General features: G+C 44.0%; 1 protein-coding gene across 3 annotated transcripts in view; it reads right to left on the bottom strand.

Moving 5' to 3' along the window:
* CACNA2D3 (calcium voltage-gated channel auxiliary subunit alpha2delta 3) overlaps positions 1-22,831 on the bottom strand; it is a 795,368-nt gene that overhangs the window by 209,449 nt on the left and 563,088 nt on the right. For all 3 annotated transcript variants that reach the window (XM_047777080.1, XM_047777060.1, XM_047777070.1), the window contains exons 14-16: positions 17,240-17,311; positions 15,684-15,764; positions 6,952-7,026 (exon numbers count right to left, since the gene is read on the bottom strand). In XM_047777080.1, coding sequence (XP_047633036.1) covers positions 6,952-7,026; positions 15,684-15,764; positions 17,240-17,311 — 228 coding nt within the window. The remainder of the gene's footprint in view (positions 1-6,951; positions 7,027-15,683; positions 15,765-17,239; positions 17,312-22,831) is intronic.

The following is a 22,831-nucleotide window of genomic DNA, read 5'->3' as shown; positions in this document are numbered from 1 at the left end:
CAGGGGCAGAAGGAAGGAGGGCTTGACCAATCACATGAGCTTCAAGTTTTGCACTGGATGTAGCAAGAACTCAATAAATGTTTGATGGGTGAACATGTGGCACCTGCACTCCTCATTTATTGTAGGAAATTGGTACCCAGACATTTAGTCATCAGAACCCTTCAAACATCATCAAAATCATTCGATAAATATTTACTGACTACCCCCTCGGTGCAGCAGCAAAGTCACAGGAATGCACAAGGGATGGTGGGGAGAGGCTGAACACACAGACGTTTCCCAAGAGTGGTAAGTGATCCAAGGAAACTAAAGGAGGAGATGTGACGGGAAGCAATGGTGGTAGGTGTGGCTCCTTTGGTCAGAGAGAGGGGATGCCTCCCTGTGGGGGTGCAGAGGAGATGAGACACAGAGGATGAGAACCAGGCAGTCATGGGTGTATCAGAGAGAAGACTCCAAGTAGAGGGAACTAAAGGCACAAGGTTTGGAGCAGAAAGGAGCTTGGCATTTCTGCGGAACAGGAACAGACAAAAGAGCTGGAGTACACCTGGGACACAGGTGAGCAGAGTGGGCAGCCACACAATTCTGGCAGGTCAGAGAGGTAATGCCATATCTCGTGGGGCACTGGGTCACAGGCTGGAGTTTGGGTTTCACTCTAAATGCCAAGAGAAGCCAGACCATCTTGAGAGATGGCTGTGAAAGCACCCTCTGACTGCTGAGTGAATAACGCCGGGGTGGGGGGTGGTGGAGTCGCAGTGAGGTGGGGACAAAAATTAAGTGCTCAGAACAGGGCTGAAAGGGGACTGAAGTCATCCAGGGAAGCCAGGATGGAGGCTCTGACTGGGGGGCAGTGACAGAGAGAGGGGAGTGGACTTGGGGTGCACTTTGGAACCAACAGGACATGAAGGTAGATGGCTTGGGGAGAGGTCCAAACAAAGCTGGTGGTGGAGGCCACACCCACACCTGTTGAACTGCAAAGAACCCTTAGCATTTGTAATGAGTCATTGTTGTTGGGAAGAAGAAATGATGTAAGATTAACTGAAGCATTCCTGGTCCAAAAACTAATCAAAAAATAAAATGGGATTAGCAATGAGATTCTGCTGTGTAGCACTGGGAACTATGTCTAGTCACTTATGATGAAGCATGATAATGTGAGAAAAAAGAATGTATACATGTATGTGAACTGGGTCACCATGCTATACAGGAGAAAAAAAGAAATTTTGTACTGGGGAAATAACAACTAAAAATAAATAAGTAAATAAATAATAAAATGCTAAGATGTGTGGGGTAGAAGTTAGCCCTTGCACGACTGAGGATCTGCATCATCATACAAAGATCACTCTGAAAGTTCACATTGAGAGTGTCCCCATCTCTGTTAGAAGAGGAGAGCACGGTGGTTCTGCCACTTACTGAGCACGTGACACTGAGCAAGGCCCCCCGGCTGCTCTGAGCTTCCTTTTTCTCAGTTGCAAAATGAGAAAAATAGCAGCAGTACCGCCATAGCAAAGGTAGGTTGAGAGGAATAACTAGTTACTGTGTGTAAAATGGCAAAAGCACATTCCCAGCACAGCAAGGAATTAACCCTTAGTATGCATATATCTAGTCTGAGTCCTGAAAGTCATAACCTTCTTGGTGAAGATACAGGCTAACATGTCAATTCCTTGATAGGCAGCACTTCCTGTATGTATCATGAAGATATGCACTGCCTCGCAGAGACCTGCAGCTCCTCAGCCGGAACCCCCACATGTCTATAATCTGACTCCAGGCTGCCTTCTAGACCTATCTTCCACCCAGGCCTGCCCTCATGCACACCCTTCCCTTGAGCTTCTGGGCCTTTCCACTGTACCTGCACCCTAGACCTGCCATTAAATTACCTAATGATTAAAAGCTTTCACAATGTAAAACACTCATCACAGTGTCTGTCATGTAAAAGCAATGGACAAATGTGAAAAAATACTAAGACTACCACCAACAAAACAAACACACAAAACGTATCTTCCCTGTTACTTACACAGCCTAAGTATAAAATCTTATCCCTCCTATTCCATCTTGAGATCTGCGAGGTTAGGCAAGTCTCTGAAACCACTCTGAGCAGCTTGCTCAGCACTAGAACATGGCTGGATATCTAGCAGATGCTGAAGGAAGGAATTCATGTTTCTCTCCCTCATTCCCCCCTCCCACCTCATCCACCACGACACCCAGTGGCCCACAGGATCGGCCAATTTTCATCTAGTATAGAATAGAAACCCTCCAGCATCCCTCCTCATCTTTTGGGCTTGCACACACAGGGCAGACAGCCGTTGGCAAAGGACAACATGGGTTTCATGGAAGTGAGTCCTAGATTTTGACTGCCCCAGGCTCCTCTGTGGAACCCTGCCTGTGCTGTGGCTGCTGGAAGGGAGCCTTCCTTGTGTTCTCTTGGTGGTTTGACTAGGCCCACATTCCAGGGCTCCTTGGGGGAAGAAAATCAGCCCAGATGTCCCTTTCCTCTTAAAGAGAGGGGAACATGGATTACCAAAGTCTCAAAGAAAATCAGATCATGCCCGAGGTGTCCCCCTTCCAGTCTCATCTCCCTCAATGCTCTGTCAGGCAAAAGAAAGAGACCTATTCATGGCTCCACATTTTAGGAAAAGTTCATAAAGACGTGGAAAGAATAAAGTGCAAGAAAAATCAGTCTAGACAGTAATCCTATGTAACTACACTTTCAGATAGTTTTAACTTAAATGTTAAAGAGTGGTAGAGACCAAGAAAAAAACTCAGAGGTTTAATGACTACTCAACGAGCATTCCTCAAGGTCTAACGTGAATCTCTCCTGCTGTAATTCCTGCCCATGAGACGGTCCCCAGCTCATGTGACAATATCTCCATCAGCCCTAGTCTAACACAGCACCCTGCTCGCTGGGCAACAGCTAAATAAACATTTGTGGAATCACCCTCACTTAGATTAGCAGAAGTCACAAGCAGGTAGCAAGGTCAGAGTGGTTGAGAAATACTTGGAAAAAGGCTTTGGGGAGCCCAGTTACCAAGAGCAAAGCATCACTTGAGCAGTTCTGCCTATTAAATGAAAGCCAATTTGCTGAGTAAGGCTCCTACCTCTCAGCTGTTTTTGGAGACCCTTCATGATTCACACCCAAATCATACAGGATGAAAGAAAATACCAGATAAAATCAAGGCAAATATTATGTTTGGGGGAAAATTTTTATTGGACAAATTAGAAAAATATTGGTATTGTGCTTCAGAGAAACCCACTTCTTTCCTCTGGCTGCAGGGGCAGAACCAATCTCAGTGGCAGATGGAGAAGGAATAGGAGTTATTTTAAGTGAGCTTACTGGGTCCTCCCACACTGGCCACAACCCTACCTCTGCTCTACTGGCAGCCTTGGCCAGAACTGAAGGGAACATCCATCTGTAACAAGGATTTGACTATATGGTGAGGCTTGGAGAAGGCCACTCAGGTTGGAGTGAGGATTCCCTGCCCAAATTGGCCAAGAAAGCTGCTGGGGGCTGGCTGTTCACAGCCTTGCAAGAGGGTCTGACCAGGCATTTCTGTCTGGTGTACACCCTGGGGGTTTCCAAGGGACCTGCATCAATTACATTCTCCCAAAGGACCCAAAGCAAGTGCAAATGAAAACAGTGACTTTGGAGGATCCCTTCATTCATCCCTCTCTGGAGTTCCTCCTTTGTGCTACGTGGTTGGTGGCTAGGAAAAAGGAGGAGTGAAGCTTTCTGCTTTTGTTGTTCAGGTGAACAAGAAAGAGAGAAATGAACTACTTGTTTGTGCCAGAACTGGGGTTATTTCCTCCATGTGGACTGACTCTGAGCTATCATTCTTTGGTAACTGCAGCTGCTAGTATAACCTTATTGCTACTTTAAAACAAACAGACAATGGTAGCAGGAACAAGCAAACACTTTGGTTTCCTTACAGGATAGGGCTCACACGGAGCCTCCCAGTATAGTTTTTGTCTGCCTGTCTTCTAGCTCAGAGATGGCCAAGAAAGCTGAGGATGCATGTGCATGTGTGTGTGAGAGAGACAGAGAGCATCACAGATAGAGGGAAGGGGACAGACAGACCGGCATCATCAGGCTTAGCTGAGGTTGCAAAGGTGAAGCTGAAGTCAGACTAAAAGTAGAATTACAGGCAGATTGCATGGTTCCAAGAACTCTGTATCAGTTTGTGTGTGTGTGTGCACATGTGTGCGTGTACAAGATCCTTCACCAATGTTTATCATAATTATCCGAACCAGCTGAAGAATCAAAAAGTGTTCTTTAAGTCCACCCCCAACCCAAGCATCTACCACCAGTTTCCTTCCAACTTTTAAAGCAGCTAAGCACAGATCTGTAAAAGCAACATAACATAAACAGGGTACTGCTATAACCACCACTGTCCCCACAATCTCCTGGGGTCTGCTTTATCCCACAGAGCTCTTTGCTTGCATTATCCCATTTACTCTGACCACCAGTGACATATACATTTTGGTTATGGCAGGACTACAAGAGAAAATGATGCTCAAAGAGGCTGTATGACTTGCCCAGAGTCACACTACTGGGATACAGCAGGGCCAGAAGTCAAGGGCAACCTGTGTAGTGTGACGTTGAGTTCCTTTCTCTTCACTGCTGTCTTTTTTCCAGTAGGAAAATTCAATACTCAGGGCAGAGTCAATACCCCCTTACTGATCACATTCAGATGGGTTACTTCATATAATCCTCAAGGGTGGGCGTCACTCCACACCTCTTCTGAATATGTCATGGCCTCAGGGTCACAGACCAATAAACGGGAGAGATAGCCCGCTGACCTGACCACTCTTTATGTTCTTACTATGGATCAGCTGCAAAATGCTTCATCTGGTTTGGGTTTGGGTTCTCACAAGTGAGATATGCAGCATTGGCTTGGGCCACCCTATTTATGGGAATCTAGCTACCACTGCCAGTGAAATCATTCAGTACAATGCTTCTCAATGAGAAGACCAGAAATGACTTGTATTTGTGAATATTTGCAGTGTCAGGAGATAATCTGTGTCAACTGGTTGGCTTGCTTTTCTAAGAGCTTTTCGGCTGCCCACTCAGTGGCTACAGCTCTGGAAAGTGCATCACATGGATTATATCAAACAGACCACTTGCTGCATGACCAGGGGATAGAAAGACCAGTTTTGAAACACTCTGTGAACTGACCATGCAGATGGGAGCTGCTCATTTCCATCGCTTCAGGGAGAGGAGATGTACCTTAGTGACTTTTGACATCTGGTTCCATTTCACTCCTTCTTTAAAAGCTGATAAATAGAAAGCTACTTCATTCATTGGCTAAAGATCCAGATCTGATTGTTTCATTTACTCCGATTCACTCCAACTTGGAATAACTAAACCCTAGGAACCCATACTGAGCCACACCAAATACATAATTCCTACCACTCCCTGACCCCTACTGGGTGGCTGAGGAATGGGCAATGTGTCAGGCTTTTTAGAATTAAATATGTCTTTAGACTTAAATATCCTCAAAAAGTTAGTAGTTTTTCAATTAGGTGATTCATTAATTCTGAGTGACATTTGGAATTAGCTAACCTGTTCATCTTTTATTTTTGATAAAAAGATCATTGAGGTCAAAACCACCTGAAGTCCCATCTTGAAGCATGCATATGGGATGCACATGATGTGGCCATGACCCCACCGATACCAGGGCGATTAGAGCAAAGTTGGAAAATGATGGAAAGCAAACATGAACTTTTTCTAAACAATGATTCAAATGAGAAGCAAACTGGTGCCCCCCCCCACCATGTTTCTCCAAAGAAAACATTTGCATAGCAGGCACTGCTGCTATTTTCTAATTCTGATGCCAAAGACATGTGAGGTGGATGGGTATGTGTGAGAGAGTGTGTGTGTGTGTGTGTGTGTGTGTGTGTTTATGTATAGCTACAGGAAACAAACGATACTTTCTCAACATTCAAAAGCAGCGTTTACTGTGTTACTCTTTATACTTTTACATCTTCTTTATTTAATTTTTTTGGTCACGCCCGCAGCATCCCTAAGCCAGGGATCGATCCAACACCACAGCAGTGACCCAAGCTGCTGCAGTGACAATGCTGGGTCCTTAACCCCCTGTGCCACAGGAGAACTCTTATATCTTCTTTAAAATTAGCTAAACCAAACCCAAAGGGATGTCCTTTTTTCAACGCCTGGCTACTAGTCCAGGGAGAGCAAACACGTGGCACACTTACTGCCAGTTCCCCCTTTGGAGTCCACAGTGGACCAGGGCCTCCTATTCAACAAGCCTGGCTGCCCTTTACAATCAATCTTTCTCCACACAGTGCTCTGAGTAGCCTCTCGCCATTCAGCCTCTGCCAGGCAGAATGGACCGCGATTGCCTGGGCTGTCCTGGATTTGGCCACTCACTTTAAAGAGTGAAAATGATGCTGAAGGAGATGGTTTACATGTCAGGTCACCAAACAATGCTACTGGCTTATGGCTTAGGAAGGACATGGAGAAAATCTCAACTGTTTCAATTAAACAAAAAAGGTATTGTTGAATACCTTCCAGGCAGCAGGCACTGGGTTGAGGCAATGTAATTTGGGGGCAAATCCCATCATAATGAATTGCCAGGGATCCTGGATCTAATTTGTTATATCAAATATAACTTGCAATAAGCAGTCTCAGTCTGGAGTGTAAGAGAGCATGTGTTATACAAAGGTACCAATTTTGATGGGTTTCAAGCTTTCCAGAGTTAACTTTTTTCCATATATTATCAGATATGAAATACACACATACATGCATGATAGTACATATATTTACCCTACATTAGTTACCTGTTAGGGGCCCAAAATGCTAGTTCAATATTAAAACAGCCTTTAGGAGACAGTATTAGGAATTGAGTGTTTCAAGTGAAAACTACCAAGTATCATCACTGTAGAACTGAAGAAAATCTTTTTAAAATCATCGAGGGAGAAAACAGAAATAAGTATTTCTCTTACCAGTGGTCTGAGCTCTGGATGCGTCAGGATATATCCATTATTTGTGATTGCAAAGGCATAGCCGTGAATCCCTAACTGTAAGGAGAAGTGAGAAAGAAACCTTCATTAGCTTGCTCCCTGGTGAATTCACAAAGCAGAAAGCAGCCCGACATTCAGTAATTTACAGCTTAAACGTGGCATTCATAACCCTTATCAGCACAATATTTCATTAAAATGAATGCAAGGCACTGATCCTTGACATTTGGTGGAAATGAAGACCTGTCACAGGATAAGCTCAGCAAATAGCACAATTTAAAATGTCAGAGCCCCACACTGGCATCCAAAGGCCTTACTTCGATATATTTAAAACAAAAACAATTATATTAAATTAAAAAAAAAAAAAGAAAGAATCTTATGTTTTTGGAAAGACCCTACATCCAAGTGAATGGAATTTTATCAGTTTGGGTGTCGTCTCTCTGCCTGAGATAAGGCAAGAGGAGCCTTCCTCTGATGGGCGTCTAGGCTTCTAGGCATCCTACGATTCGATTCCTCAGCCCTAGGGGCCACCTCAAGCACGCACTCTTCTAGGCAGTCATTTTCCATAATTCTTCAAGGATAAAAGTGTCCCCACCAGCCTATATAGGAGCCTGCCAACCTCTTTTATATCCTTTCGTCTTTAAATTGTGAGGCTGCCAAGCTTTTCCATGCATGCCTCCATCGACACAAAGCCTGGGTAATTTTCTATGCAGAGCCTCACTTAATTTATGTTTTCTGACTAAATGGGACTATGGGAAATAGTTTGAGAGCAATGAAATGTTTTATTAGCTTTAAAAAGTATGTAATCAAATTTAACACTGCACTTATTTAAATAATAATCCCGGCTTTTTGACAATATTTCTATTACACAGTTGACTGCACCCATTGGCTACAATAAATTTACCTACAAATCATTCATGTATTAAAATGGCCTCTGGCATAAAACTCATACTGATCTCTCTCTCTGAAGAAAGAAAATGTAACCCACTTTTGCCAGAGCAGTGAAAGAGGAGAAGAAAAAAAAAAAAAGTCCTCTATTTTTTCAGATGAGTTAGTTCATAGTTGTGAGCCCTCACTGTTACTTTTCTTTAAAATTCTCTGCAGCTCACAATCTTGAATGTGATACTATTAAATGATCCAGACAACAGAGTTTACAAACCAAGAATGACCCTGTCTGCCTGTTAGCTTAACGTCAAGGTGATGTGAAATTAACTTCAGAGAATTTAACACCGGCAATTAAAAGTTTTCCTTGCACTACAAAAAGCAAAAATGCACGTGGTAGTCAAGGGCAACCGACGTTGTCTTCTGGAGTTGCCTTGCACAGCAAGTCTTAATAAGATTTTACTTGATTCTAATGATAAAAGTATATTTCATTAGGCTGTGAAAGATAAACCAGAGATTTCCTATCCTTTGAGATGTATATCGTCTCTTTCATCCTGTCTCTTGGAAAAATGTCAGACACAGTCAATACTGCATTAATTACCATTATTATGTCCCAGTTTAATATGGACTGGAGGGGTCAAAAAGGACTCAGAGAGTCTGACTTTTTCCACTGAAGGCAAAAGTGGGATTTGATTGGAAATTCAAACTTACAGCAAGACCAAACAAATAGTATTGCATAGTTGACGAATATACTCAGGGCCTTCTAATGTATGTTCCTTCCCTTCTTGGTTTGCTTATAGGAAGCGCTACTCAAAAAGAAGGTAAAAGTCCATGAATATGCCCCCTTAATGCCCTCTGCTTTTCTTGTGTAGCAGTTATCAAAATGATAACAATCAATTATTTCTGAGGTTAATTATAAGTAATCAGGGCATCCATCAAGGCCTTTGATTACTTCATGCTTGTCTCCTTGCCAAAACATAAGTTCTATGACAGCTAAGATCATATCACGTGGTTATGGAGGGGTGGTTGGGATGGAAGGAAGGGGGGTAGAGAAAGGAGAATGCAGAAAAGGAAGAAGGAGGGAAATACAAGAAAGTGAATTGAGTATAATCCTATAAAGCCATCCAGCCCTCTGCATGCTCCCTGAGATGCACAGGCTGGGCTGACCTAGCACCCAGGGTCCTCACTCATTGTTTAATTGCCGTCTCTGCTCTCCTTACCTTACTAGAATCTGCCTTGGCCGTGCCCCGTCACCCACCAAGATGCCACCAGAACTTCTTTCTCTGTAGTTGCCAGTGGCCTCCAAATTGCCAAACCCTACAGAAATCTCTCTTGAATCTTCCTGGCTGTATTAGCCTACCGCTCCCTCCTACCTGACTCTCTCCATTCCCTCACCCTCTAGCCCCCAATTCCCTGGTTTCCTCCCTTTCATATGATCCTCACCCCCACCCACCCCTGAAGCACTCATTTCCCCCAAAGTTTCTGTCTCCATGCCCTTTCTCTGCTTTAGCTCTTCTCTCCCAGTATGATTCATCAACCACCTGCATGCTGCTGACCTCCAGCTCTGTGTTTCAGTCTGAACCTCTCCCCTCAGGGGCAGATCCCAGTTTCCAACTGCATCAGCCATCTATCCAACATCCCTCAGGTGCCCCAGACTCGGCCTGTCCAACACAGCAGCTCTTTCTCTTCGTGCTGCTCTGTCTCTCTCCATTGGTGACACCACTACACTCCAGACTCTCAGGTGAGAAACCAGAGCATCATCCCTAGACCCCTCTCTTTCATCCCCAACCTCTTGACCTAGTTAAGCACTAATTTTCCCTCCAGAAATCACTGAGACTCAACACTACTTCCCCCACTCTACCAGCCATGAAGATTTCATGTAACAGATTCCACTATGGTCCTACCTGCTGTTCCTGCCTCCAACCTTGGCCCCAACAAATCTATCCTCCAGATTAATCAAAATCAAAGGCAGCTCTGACTCTGTTGCTTCCCCTTTGTGAAGCCCACTAAAGACCTGTTTCATGTGTAAGATAAGATCCATGGGCCTGTCCGTCAGGTCTCCCCAGGGTCTGGCCCCTACCTGGCCACCCTGTCTCCTTCTACTCATTGCCTCTTAGGGCACATGGCAGTGACAAAACCCACTGCAGTTTTTTTTGTCCCACCTAGACATTTACTCACATGGTGCCAGCTGCCAAGAGCTCTTCTCCTTCCCATCTCACCCTACCTAATTCTTACCCACACTATAAACTTGGCCTCAGGACCACCTCTGATAAAAAGTCTCACCTGTTGCACCCTCCTTTCCATACCATGTCTCCATAAAACCCTGAGAATTTTTCCATTACCACCTTCACCCTCAGGCATGAAAATGCTACACTTACTTATCTGCCTGCCTGTCAACCCTAACTGGTTCTCTTTCTTTCCTCTGCCTTGCTCTAGATAAGGCAGCGCCTTCCCCATGAGAAAGGGCTCTTTTGGGGGAAGGAGCCATCTCACTCATCTCTGACTTCTCCAGTCTCCAGCATCATGTCTGGCATGTGACAGGTGCCCCAGTTCAGGTCTGCAGGTATTTAAGACATTCATCGGAATTCCCTGGAGGCTCAGCAGGTTAAGGATCCAGTGTTGTCACAGCTGTGGCTTGGGTTGCAGCTGTGGTCTGGGTGCCATTCCTGGCGTAGGAACTTCCACAGGCTGTGGGCGTGGCCAAAAAATAAATAGATATTCACCACTTTACCCAAATATTATCTAGTTAATCTTTAAAGTCTGAGCTAAAGTAAAACTTGAACATGAGCTGAAAAGGAGAAGCTGACTGGCTGCAGCAGGTACACAGTCAGGCCCCTTCAAGCCTGTACCTGAGAAAGCCTTCCTGACATTCAGACACTATCTTGTTAAAATCCTTCCCAGGAGAACAGTCTGAGAAAATAACACCAGAAGGTCTTGTTAGTTGGTTGGTGGTGTGTGGATATAATCTAATGTAGACGTAAGAAGAGAAACTGAGCAAATCTCAAAACACATTCTGCAACTCAATCTTTCTTAAACCTAAATCTTGTAGGCAGCCATGTCCAACATTTGCTTTGGGGCCCAAAGCAATATATGGATGAGATCTTTAACTTTTGTTTCCTCTGAAACAGAACCAGCCTTCGTGTCCATTCTAACATGCAGTCCCATGGAGTAATAACAGAATCAATGGGACGTAAGGCCTTCCTGCTCCAGGGGCTGCCAAAGGGGCACTCGTCCTGAAGTGCTCTCTTCTGGAGGCAGGGACCTCGTGGTCCAACAGCCCAGGGAAGGGGGTGCTTCCCTTCCAAGTGTAGAGACTTTGGGCTAATGAAATGAACCCAATTATAAAACGGCTCATTATGTTAACGGAGGCTGTGGTGTCTGGAACTTATTGCTGGGGTGTCTGGAATTCTTAATAAAAATTACAGGAAGTCTGATTGCTTGTGGGAAAATCTATGAAGCAAAGGGAAAAGAAAGAATTCTATCTTCTGGGAAAACCCCAAGAGCCAAGAGCTGACTCATCTTTACAAGGTGTTAATCAGGAGAAAAAGGTGTGATTTGCACTCTGCTCTCTGGAGCCTCCTCTCCTGGATGAGAAAGGCCCTTTTGACCATGGCTGACCCTGGCTGCCATGCACACCTCTTCCCAAAGCTCTTTGTGGGAACCAGAGGAAGGACAATTTAGATTAAGATATGTCATACCCGGGTCTCAGGTTCCCAGCCAGGTCCTTGGGAAAGCGCAAAACGCAGTGCCTACATTGCAAGCACTGCTGGTTAATTATAGCTGATCTTCCTCTAACCCCTTATTACACATTGTTTCATTTATCTTTTACTAGCTGAGTTATGTTGAGAAAGTAATTTCACATATCTTCATCTAAAAATGGGACCAAGTGGTACCCACTTCATGGGAGTACAATAACGATTCAGAGGGAATAGTACATACACAGCACATTTACCATACTGAAGGCACAGTAAAAAGTTCAATGAATGTTTTTGGGTGTTATTTTAACCACTAATATTATTTTTAATATTTTAACTATTCTTTGAACTATTGCAGTTATTGTCCCTTATTGTTCTTAATCACTGTGGGGTAATAAAGGCTAAAAGCATGGACTGCTAGTTGTGACAGTAGGCAAGATATTTAAACTTTCTGAGCCTCCATTTCTTTAGCCAAGGGTCAGAGCAGTGTCTACCTATTATTGAGATAATGCTATAAAGAGCTTAGCACCCTGCCTTGTAGAGGAAGTTTTGAGAAATAGATTCAAAGGGTAATCATATCAGTTCCTATATGTTCATACTTTCTTGATTTACTAGACATATCAAATAGTGGCCTGGTATTCTGGCTTCTATATCTTCTCATATGATATAAGAGGCTTTAGAGTAATAAGGAATGTGGGATGCTGTTCTTAAATGGTAAGACAACAATTCTGGGTATCCAGGTCAGGGAATTTCAATAAAAGTAAAGCCCACCATCTTCAGGGGTCTCAAATACCTCTCTAATCCCCTGACTTTCCATCTCTGGGGATCTATACAGTTTCTAACATGTGATTATGTGAGCTTGGATCAACCAGATATCCTATCATGCCTCTGGAAACTTAACTCCAATGGTAAAAGCCTTCGTAGATGGCTTGGCAGGGCTCCCCTGTGACATTAGAAAGAAAGGCCTTGGAGTTCCCGTCATGGCTCAGTGGTTAACGAATCCGGCTAGGAACCATGAGGTTGCGGGTTCCATCCCTGGCCTTGCTCAGTGGGTTAAGGATCCGGCATTGCCGTGAGCTGTGGTGTAGGTTGCAGACATGGCTCGGATCCCGCGTTGCTGTGGCTCTGGCATAGGCCAGCAGCTACAGCTCTGATTCAACCCCTAGCCTGGGAACCTCCATATGCCGGGACACCACCTTTTGTGAGCCTAAACACTTGATTTTAGCTTAGAGTTCATTTCCTTTTTTTTTTTTAAATCTTTTTATGGCCATGTCCACAGCAAATGGAGGTTCCCAGGCTAGGGGTCAAATCAGAGCTGGAGCTGCCGGCCTATGCCACAGCCACAGCAACATCAGATGCGAGCCATATCTGCTACCTATGCCACAGCTTGTGTCAACACTGGATCCTTAACCCACAAAGCAAGGCCAGGGATAGAACTTGAGCCCTCATGGATCCTAGTCAGATTTGTTACTCCTGAGCCACAAGGGGAAGTCCTCATTTCCTCTTATTATGTAGGTAGCTTTCTCATTTAATCATCTAAATAAAATCAGCATGTGGGAATAGACATGACTTACATGTGCAAAGAAGTTTCCTCTTCTAGAAGTGGAACAGGAGCTAAGGACCAGGCAAGAAATTCTGGAAAGTGTTTAACCCTCTGGGGATACTAAGAAGCTGGGACCAACATATTGAGTGTATATCATGGGCTTCTAGATGTCAGAGTTATGGGATTAGCCCATCATTCTGTTCGGCATCTAGATTAGCAGAGCATCCATGGATGTGAAACCAAAGGTGCCTGAATCTGGGATGGGAAAGGTGTCAATAGCTCTCTGCAGGCAGCACCCTCTGTGGAAGAGGGGTCATATCCATTCTCTTGACCACTGTGTTATCATTGCTCCTGAATGATGACAGTGATCAATTTTTTCTCATGCAAGTCCATGAGCAGGTGCTGTTGTTATTGCCATTAGACAGAAGAGGAACTAAGGATTTGAAAGACTTGTCCCTACCCAGCTCCTTGGTGATGGAGTGGGATCCCAGATATATGTTCCTCTAGAGTACTAATCAATGCCTTCCTCCTGCCAAGGAGGATAAGCACATCAGGGAAAGAAATGATAAAAGAGAGGGCCCTGCCAACTAGTCAAGAATCTCAGATACCCGGCCCAAAGAAGCTTGCTTCCCTTCAGATGGGGGCAAGGGGAACCCTCATCAGTCTATGAGGGGGCCAAAGGTGGAGATGGATGAGCTGGTCCACTTGGTGCTGCAGGAAGAGGAGACAGTGTGGTTTCAACCCTTGTGCAGTTAGGAGAACTATGTCGGTCCATGAAATCCTCCTAGGACCAGAAGCAGGGGCTGTTCTCTGCCCCTCTTGCACTCCCATGCATGCACACACAGAAATGACTCTTGGGCAGTTCTACAGGGCTAGGATGGGGCTTGAGAGGACCTTCCTCTTCCCACCTTTTGGTTTGCTTTTCTGGGGAACCCCCACTAGGGAACAGGTTAGAGTTTTCTGTATGGGGTTCCAGGACTCTCTGGGCCATCTTTTTCAAAGGGAAACTTGGTCATGTCACTCCCCTGGCTAACCTGTGTATCAGAAAAATATACTGACCATATCTCACCTTAAGACTTCACATGTGGAGTTCCATCGTGGCGCAGTGGTTAACGAATCCAACTAGGAACCATGAGGTTGCGGGTTCGATCCCTGGCCTTGCTCAGTGGGTTAATGATCCGGCGTTGCTGTGAACTGTGGTGTAGATCACAGATGCGGCTGGGATGCCGCGTTGCTGTGGCTCTGGTGTAGGCTGGCAGCTACAGCTCCAAGTAGACCCCTAGCCTGGGAACCTCCATATGCCACAGGAGCGGCCCAAGAAATGGCAAAAAGACAAAAAAAAAAAAAGACTTCACATGTGATTGTTCAGGCTGAGGTTAGAAGAGAGAATTAAGAGAAAGATGTGTTCAATAACTATGCAAGTGGTACAAAGACAAGACAATGTGTTGTGATGGTGGGAACCAAAAGGATGAAGTTGGGACAATGCTGCTCTAAAGGAAGTAGAGTATGAACCAGACTTTGGTGCAAACCAGGCTCCTGACATGTTCATTGCTCTGATTTCACTAAAGTGCTTATTTAGGCATATCAGCCAAAGAACATAAATTAATGTCATACCTATGGATCCCAAAATGGCTACTGCCACCACGCCCCCTTCATAGTGACTTGCCAACCCCTATACCCAGCTTAGGCGGCAGTGTATTCCATCAGCCTGTGTGTGCCTGCCTGCCCCAGACAGAATAAACCCAACCCAAAGCGTGCTAAGGAGGCCGTGTGGGGCTCGGGATGCTTGTTCTCATGGAAACAGGGTTAGGCCTGGCTGAGGGTAGCACTGGATGACCCATGAGAGCCCCTCCGTCCCCCCAAATGTGGAAGCACTAAATAAACCAGAGTAGTACTGGGAATGCAGCCAGGTAAAGGGTGAAACATGACTGCCCTATCTGCCCAGGCAGGGCTGGCCTCACATGCAGAGCTGGGTTCCAGCATATCCACCCCTGCCCAGCCCTTTTCTGAGCCCTTTCCATCTAGTGTTCTTTTTCCATGTTGTTCCAAACTCCCAAGGCAGTGGCCTACCAAGTCCTGCCCTGATCTCTTTGTTCCAAAGTTACCTACTCCACCTTCTCAACTAACCCCAGAATTTAAAACAAACTTAAAATTCCCATAGTACAATAGGTTTAATTTGGCATTAGGAAAGGGATATTAATTATACCCCATCACCTTCCAAGATAAAGTGAATATTCATTCAATAGATTCAGAGACCACTTTTCCTTGTACCTCATGGGTTCCTGCTAAGAAGTAACAGATGTTAAAGGGTTCTCAGACTGGAGTGAATCAAGACTGGCTTAGAGGACCAACGAGGTGGAGGACACATATAGACCGGCATGGACTTGTAGATTTCCAAAGACACACACGAACCTGGGTAGGCACGTGTAAACCTACTCAGATCTGTCTGCACTGTTATTATTCCACCAAAAAGCTCAAAACCAAAACCAAAAAATAGCCCTCTAGAAAGAGAGTAGAAGGGCTTCCTTGCTTGTGTTTTCCTTGTCACTCTGGCAGGTTGTGAAACCGTGTTGCACATTAATTATGTAATGTGTTACCTTGTATTTGGGGATGGTCTTCAGAAGTTCTTTCACTGGGACATCTGTGCCGACCACACCCAGAAGAATGCCTTTTGATCTCTGTTGAGAAGAAACATTAAACCATAATAAGTGTGCTAGTTTGGTAGAAGAAATAGAATCGTGTGAGAAGCCACAAACCATAGATCACTGTCTGGTGCCTTCTCCAAACTGAGAGAAATGGAAGATTAACTGGATCTCCAAGAAGGACCCTCTTTTATCCCCTACTCCTACCCAAAATATTCCTGGGCAGGAATGGTAGCTTCTCAGGCTAAACATCACATATTTTCACCCTCAACACATACCCATACCAAGACACCCTAAGAACCATTTTCTTCTCTCCACTGAAAATTAAGAATGTGAAAAAGCTAAGGACTTGGGATGATTAAACAGTTTCTTTTATGGAAACTTTTTACAGGAAACACTTAGTATGTTAACTAATTTCTCAATTTACACTGCCATCTGGTGCCCAGGAGAGAGAGACTAAAAAGCCAGAGAAAGATGCAATAACCCTGACATTTTTTTTGGCAGAAAGTTGGAATCAAGGACTAAGGTGAAAGAATAGGCCTCCAGGGTTCCAGGTCCCAAGGTCACTGGGATGTGCTGAAACTTTCTGATGTCAGAAAAGGCCTTCCAGAATAAGATACACATTGCTACTCTCCATGGTTTCCCCTCAATTAGAGTGCAGCCGGCTAGAAACTTAGGCTGTGTTCTTATTTGGAAATAGGGTCTTTGCAGATGTAATCACTTCAGGGTCTCGAGGTAAAATCATCCTGCATGTAGGATGGGGCTTATATCCAATGACTGGTGTCTTTATAAGAAGAGGAGAGGACAGAGAGACAAGGAGAGGCCATGAGAAGAAGAAGCAGAGATAGGAGTCATGCTGCCACAAACCAAGAAACATCTGGGGCCATTGGAAGAGGTAAGGAAAGGGGTCTTCCCTAGAATCAACTCCTTGATTTTGGACTTCTAGCCTCTGGAACTGTGAGAATACATGCCTATTGTCATAATCCACCCTGTTAGTGGCACTCTGTTGCCATAGCCCTGGGGACTAATTCAAGGCTTGTATCCATAAATCATAGAGAGGTCATGCCCCCACAGTAAAGAATTTATCTGGGGGGTTTCTCTCCTCTGCTCATTTAAACACTTAAATTTTGGAAAAGTACTGCATACAGTAAAATGATGCTTGCCTGAATTCATCTCGTCTACTTGTTTTTCCTTTTCTTTCTTTTTTTGTTTTTTTTTTGTTTTTGTTTTGTTTTGGCGTTTTGGCTGTGCCACAGCATGCAGAAATTCCCTGGTGAGGGGCTGAACCCATGCCATAGCAGCGACAATGCCGGGTTCCTAACCCTCTAGGCTATCAGGGAACTCCCCTCTCTTCTGTTTTTGATTTCATGATTCTAACAGCAGGATTGAAAGTGAAGAAAAGTTATATATCCTCCATCCTTAAACAACAAAGATCACCAGAGTTTGAGTCAGAGGGGTCTGAGTCAACACCCCTCCTAGCGTCAAGCCGGAAATCCAGCTACTGTACTCACAGTTTCGTTCTGCTTACTAAACACAGGCATAGCGACCGTGGTCATCAGGACTGGGCCCTGATCATCGGCAAGCTGGATGGAGAGAGAAAAGCCGGTTACCTGAGAATGATCTGGGAAAAACAGGGCTGGAGGCCGTACCCTTGGGCCATCTCATCCTCTCCTGACTAGGGGCTACTGGGAGTGGACCAGTACCCAATCAAGCTTTTCTTGCACAGGAAGGAGTGCAACACCTGCCAACCCTGATTTGCAGATGAGGATCCCAGCTCTCCCTCCCAGCAGGGAAAATAACGTCAGTTGCCATCAGTCCCTCTAGCTGATCTGTTTATTGCATTCAGTAAACAGATCCAAAGCCTTGTTTGGATCTCAGTGATTCATTTCATTTTATTACTACAGATTGATTTTACTATTTTACTTTGCAGACTTTTATGTTCAATATGTGCAATATTAATGCTTCTCCTTAATCTGGAAATTGAGGATCAGAAAGCATGAGCATAAGGGGTTTTATGAGTTGCCCCTGCTTGAAACAATGGAATCTGGAAGCATTTACTCTCTCCAAGGTAGCTGAGTCAAGACCTTTTTGAACTTCTACATATCTTCGCATGTCAGTCTCAGATGAAAAACAAAAAACAAAAAACAAAATAAAAACGAAGTTAAAAAAATAACTTTATCGCTTTCTCTTTAAATCACTGGTAAGAAGCTGAACATTAACCCCAGAAGAATAACCCTTGAAATTTGGCACATAATACGCTCCTGTAACTAATAGAACTGTATACAAGTGCGGTGAGACCCACCATGGCATCTGTCTCTGACAGGGCTAGGAGAAAGGCAAGAATCCTTGCTCTGCCCCTACTCCCCATTAACAAATGGGGAAACAGAGTCCTGGATCATAACAGGCTTTGGTCTGAGACAACCTAGTTCTAATTCTCAGCTTTCTCTTTTTTTTTTTTTTTTGGGTGTACCCGCAACATTTGGAAATTCCCAGGTCTAGGATCAAATCCACACCACAGCAATGACAATGCTGGATCCTTAACCCACTAGGCCACCAGGGAACTCCTAATTCTCAGCTTTGACTTTTTATTAAGTACATCATTTAGCCTCCATGTCCTCATCGAAATAATGCCAATTATTCCCCAGCACTGCTGCCAAAAGATAAACTGTGAAACTTCCCAATGTGGTACCTAGCATCTGGAGGTGCTCAAAGGATGCTAGTTTCCCTTCCTTGCTTTCAAGGTCACATGGCTAGCAAGCAGCAGAGTCTTGAGTGAGATCAAGGCATGTGGTGATGCGGATAGGGACCCAAACTGGCAAGTCTGGTGGGAAAAGTTTACTTTTTGGCTTCACAGTCAATTTAAGCTTAAAGGAAGCAAACTGTGAATGACAATCCACTATCTTAAGTCTAGAGTGTTTTCTGATGTTTGGGCACTTCTCCATACCTTTAATTCCATAGAAAGATAAATAAAGAGAAGATTCTAAAATCTAGGATCTGAGGTCCCCATGACTGGCTGGCCTCCTGAGAAAAGTCATTAAACTCACTCAGTCTTATACCAGTCTTATTCTTCCAGTAGATTATCTGAGCCACAAGGCCTCCATACCTGTCATGTGATACACAGAAAGGCAGCACCTCCAGCACCTGAGGGCCCGAGAAGCGAACAATCTCAAGTCCACTTCAGGTCCTCTGAATCCAAATATTTATCTGAATAATTAGTAAGCACATTAAAATTCAAGAAGCACTGTTATAGCACAATCCTTTCCACCATCAATAATGGTGATCACTAAAGAGAAGCTAATAAGAGTTGGGAAAACTAACAGGGATAGAGGAGTTCATGTTTTTATTAGTATTACTGCTATATCAAGATGGGCCTATATTCCTCCATGACAATCAAGACAACACGAGAATCTCATGATCCCTCAAGGACTGGGAATTCATGTTGTGATGGTTAATTTTCGGTGGCAACTTAGCTAGACAACGGTGTCAGTTGTTCGATCAAATACCAGTCTGGTTGTTGTGAATGCATTTTTTTAGATGTGGTAAACATTTTTTTTTTTAATTTTTTGTCTTTTGTCTTTTTAGAGCTGCATCCGCAGCATTAGAGGTTCCCAGGCTAGAGGTATAATCAGAGCTGTAGCTGCCGACCTACATCACAGCCACAGCAATGCATGATCCAAGCCACGGCTGTGACCTACACCACAGCTCATGACAACGCCAGATCCTTAACCCACTGAGCGAGGCCAGGGATTGAACCTGAGACCTCATGGTTCCTAGTCAGATTTGTTTTTGCTATGCCACAACAGGAACTCCTGTGGTAAACATTTAAACCAGTTGGCTTTAGAAATGGCCAAAGTGATGCAGTAGGAAGACCCCAAACTCACCTCCTCTCAAGGACACACCAAAATTACAACTACTTGCAGAGCAGCTATCAACGAGAACAACCTGAAAGCTAGAGGAAAAGGTTTTCCACCACTACGGACATTAAGAAGGAACCACAATAAGACGGATAGGAGGGGTAGAGACATGGTAGAGTGGAGATTCATACCTCCAGGTCAGCAACCTACAAACAGAAGGACATCACGATCACAGAGGTTCTCCCCAAGGAGTGAGGACGCTGAGTCCTTTTATCAGGCTCCTCAGGTTCCTACACTGGGAAAACAAGACTCCTGAACGTCTGGCTTTGAAAACCAGCGGGGCTTATGTTTAGGGGAGCCATAGGGCTAGAGGACATGGATATTCGTCTCTTAAAGACTCTGCTCTCACACTCTCCAAGTCCCAGCACAGAGGCAGTGGTTTAAAAGAAGCCTAGGTCAGACCTACTTGTTGACCTTGGAGAACTTCCTGGAGCGGCAGGAGACAAGTGGGACTCTCTTCCAGCTGGAGATGCTGGCAGCAACCATCTGGGGGAGTTCGTTCTATGACAACACTAGAAAGCCCTGCTCTGGAATCACCCTTATAGCCTAAAGCAACAAGGACCCAGATTTACTCTCCATGATCTCTGTGTGTTTATCTAATCAATCAGTTCAAGACCTTGAAAGAAAAAACAAAAACAAAAACAAACAAACAAAAAAACAGTTGCCCAAGGAAAAAGGAGTTCTGCCTCCAGACTGCCTTCAGACTCATGACTGCAAAATCCAATCTTGCTACAATTCCCAGCCTGCCCGCCTGCCCTATGGATTTTGGATGTGTCAGCCCCTACACTAATGTAAAGCAATTGCTTAAAAAAATTTCTCGAAAAAATTTCTCTTTCTCTCTTGACATATACATATATATGTATTTTTTTGCTATGTAATACATAAGTATGTATTTATAACATATATATCCTATATATAAGATATATACACACACACACACACATATATATATATATATATATATATATATATCCTATGGTTCTCTTTCTCTGGAGAACCCTGAGTAATACACATTGCAGACATGGGATCTGTTATTTGGGGAAGCCTAATTTTGGTATTAATATAAATAAACAAACTTGCTTTTTCATAATATTAATAACCAAATAATATGAGATGATGCTGACCACTGCCAGGAACCAAGCCAACCGGTGTATAAGTTTGTCGAACCATGGTTCCAACATCTTGCTAAAAATACTTAAGGTGTACTATTGCCAACATCAGGGGTATGCAAGGCCATTTTCAAAGGCAGAACCAACCCAAGATAAACATTCCCCTGAGAATCAGAAATCTTCCCATATTCTGACTCCTTGATTAATCCTTAACGCTACAAAGAAAACTGATTTGAACTGATCCATAATCCTTGGCAATTTCCGTTTTGCAGCTCAGATTGAAATTTTCAGCAATGCCAACATGTATCATGGGTGAAATCAAAACATACCATTGACTTTAACGAGAAATGAAGCTTTTTTCCCTGAAAACAGTAAAAATCAGTTATAAATCACTGGTAATTGTCCTGGCGCAAATACAAGAAACTAACTTCCAAATATTAAACCAGAATATAGTATCAACTTCACTCAGGGGTGATTCCAAATGTAATTACTGCATCATTACCTAAAATTAAAAAATACATATATTGTATTTGTACAGAAACCACTCATTTGTAACCGGCCACAGGTAAACAAAGGAAACATAGTGAATTCCGTCTAGCCATTGCTATGAGCTCACGTGCTCCTCGTCCAAAAACAGTTCTGGCCCAGATTTGGACTGGCTTGGCCAGAACCCTGACCTGTGGTCTTCTGATGTAGCCCATTCAGGAAATATTGCCTGCACAACATGAAGGCGCCCTTCCGCACCTACCAGCTCCATCTTTCCCACTCACTGCTAGGTCTGGGTTCTGTGAATCTTAAACACTTTGTGGAGAAGGAACTTTAATTGAAAGTTAATTTCCAGGGAAAGCACTTTATGATTGATTGAAAGGTATTCTGTATTCCTGCTGTAGCAAATAGCCAGCTGGTGGCAAAAGGGGTTTTTTTTTTAAGACCACCAAGCAGGAGTTATGCAGCTAACCACAACCAGACACCCTCTGTCCCCACACCACACTATGGGGTCCCTGCATTTCTGTGGCCTTCTAACCTACAGCAGCCACTGAGGCAAGAGCAATGCCTATGATTCATAATGTGGCTTCCAAGAAAAATGCAGACATAGAGTCAACATTCATTTTCCAAGGGTAGGAGTGGGAGAGGGGGGTCACCATGGTCCATCTGGGCAAAATCCCATTAACTTAAGTCCAAGTGGGAATCCTAAAATGAACTGCCATTCAATTGCACTTGCCCAGGCTTTGAACAGGGCTCTGAAATGCTTGGTTGTGGTGTTCTGTTGTATAATAAGTGTATATTATTCCATATCCTTCATTTCCTATGCTACATAATGGAGACCATTCTGGTATCAAAGGAAATGATGAATAATAATACTGAACATCTGGTTTATAAAACACAAACTTGCTCAACAGATTGACTGCTTCCTGTCAGCTTCCCAAGTTAATCATGCATGTGGGCTCATATGAATATGCAATTTGGATTCATGTGCGAGGTACATGCCAGGATGCCAGGCCTCTCCTCCTAAGGCTTGATTAGTTTCCCACCAATGGCACTAGTCAGCAATGCAGGCAGCTCTAGGGTGTGGCCCCAGATAGGATAACAGCACCAGATTTGCGGTCTATCAATTTTGAGGCAGGTCTAGTCATTATTATTCATCAATTCCCTTGATAAACATTCCTGAGCATCAGCTACGTGCCAAGTTCCATGCCCTGTGCTGGGAAGGCAACCAGGAATAAGATACAGGTCTTATTCCCCAAGGAACCTCACATCCCCCAGGGGGATAGAAAGGCTAACGAGGTAGCAGGGTGGGCACACTGGCCATCACTATGTGAGCAGAGAGACCATCTTCTTCAGGACCCGCCTGGACTAAAATAAAACTGTCCAGCATTTACTGATACCTTTCAGGATTTATAGGATGAATTCAGAAGCTTTCTGAAAACCAGTTTAACAATACTAGGAATGAGTTCCTGCCACACAGCAGTCTTATCACTTACTTTATACTTAAGTGTATTTATAAATGGAACAATGCAGGGGAGACCTTTCTGAAAAAAATTTTCAGCACCTTTCTTTTCCTTCTTTTGCAAATATTAAC

The sequence above is a fragment of the Phacochoerus africanus genome, chromosome 1, assembly GCF_016906955.1.
Source record: "Phacochoerus africanus isolate WHEZ1 chromosome 1, ROS_Pafr_v1, whole genome shotgun sequence".
Classification (NCBI taxonomy): Eukaryota; Metazoa; Chordata; class Mammalia; order Artiodactyla; family Suidae; genus Phacochoerus; species Phacochoerus africanus.
The sequence above is the reverse complement of the archived record's forward strand: the minus strand, read 5'-3'. Positions and strand labels throughout refer to the sequence as shown.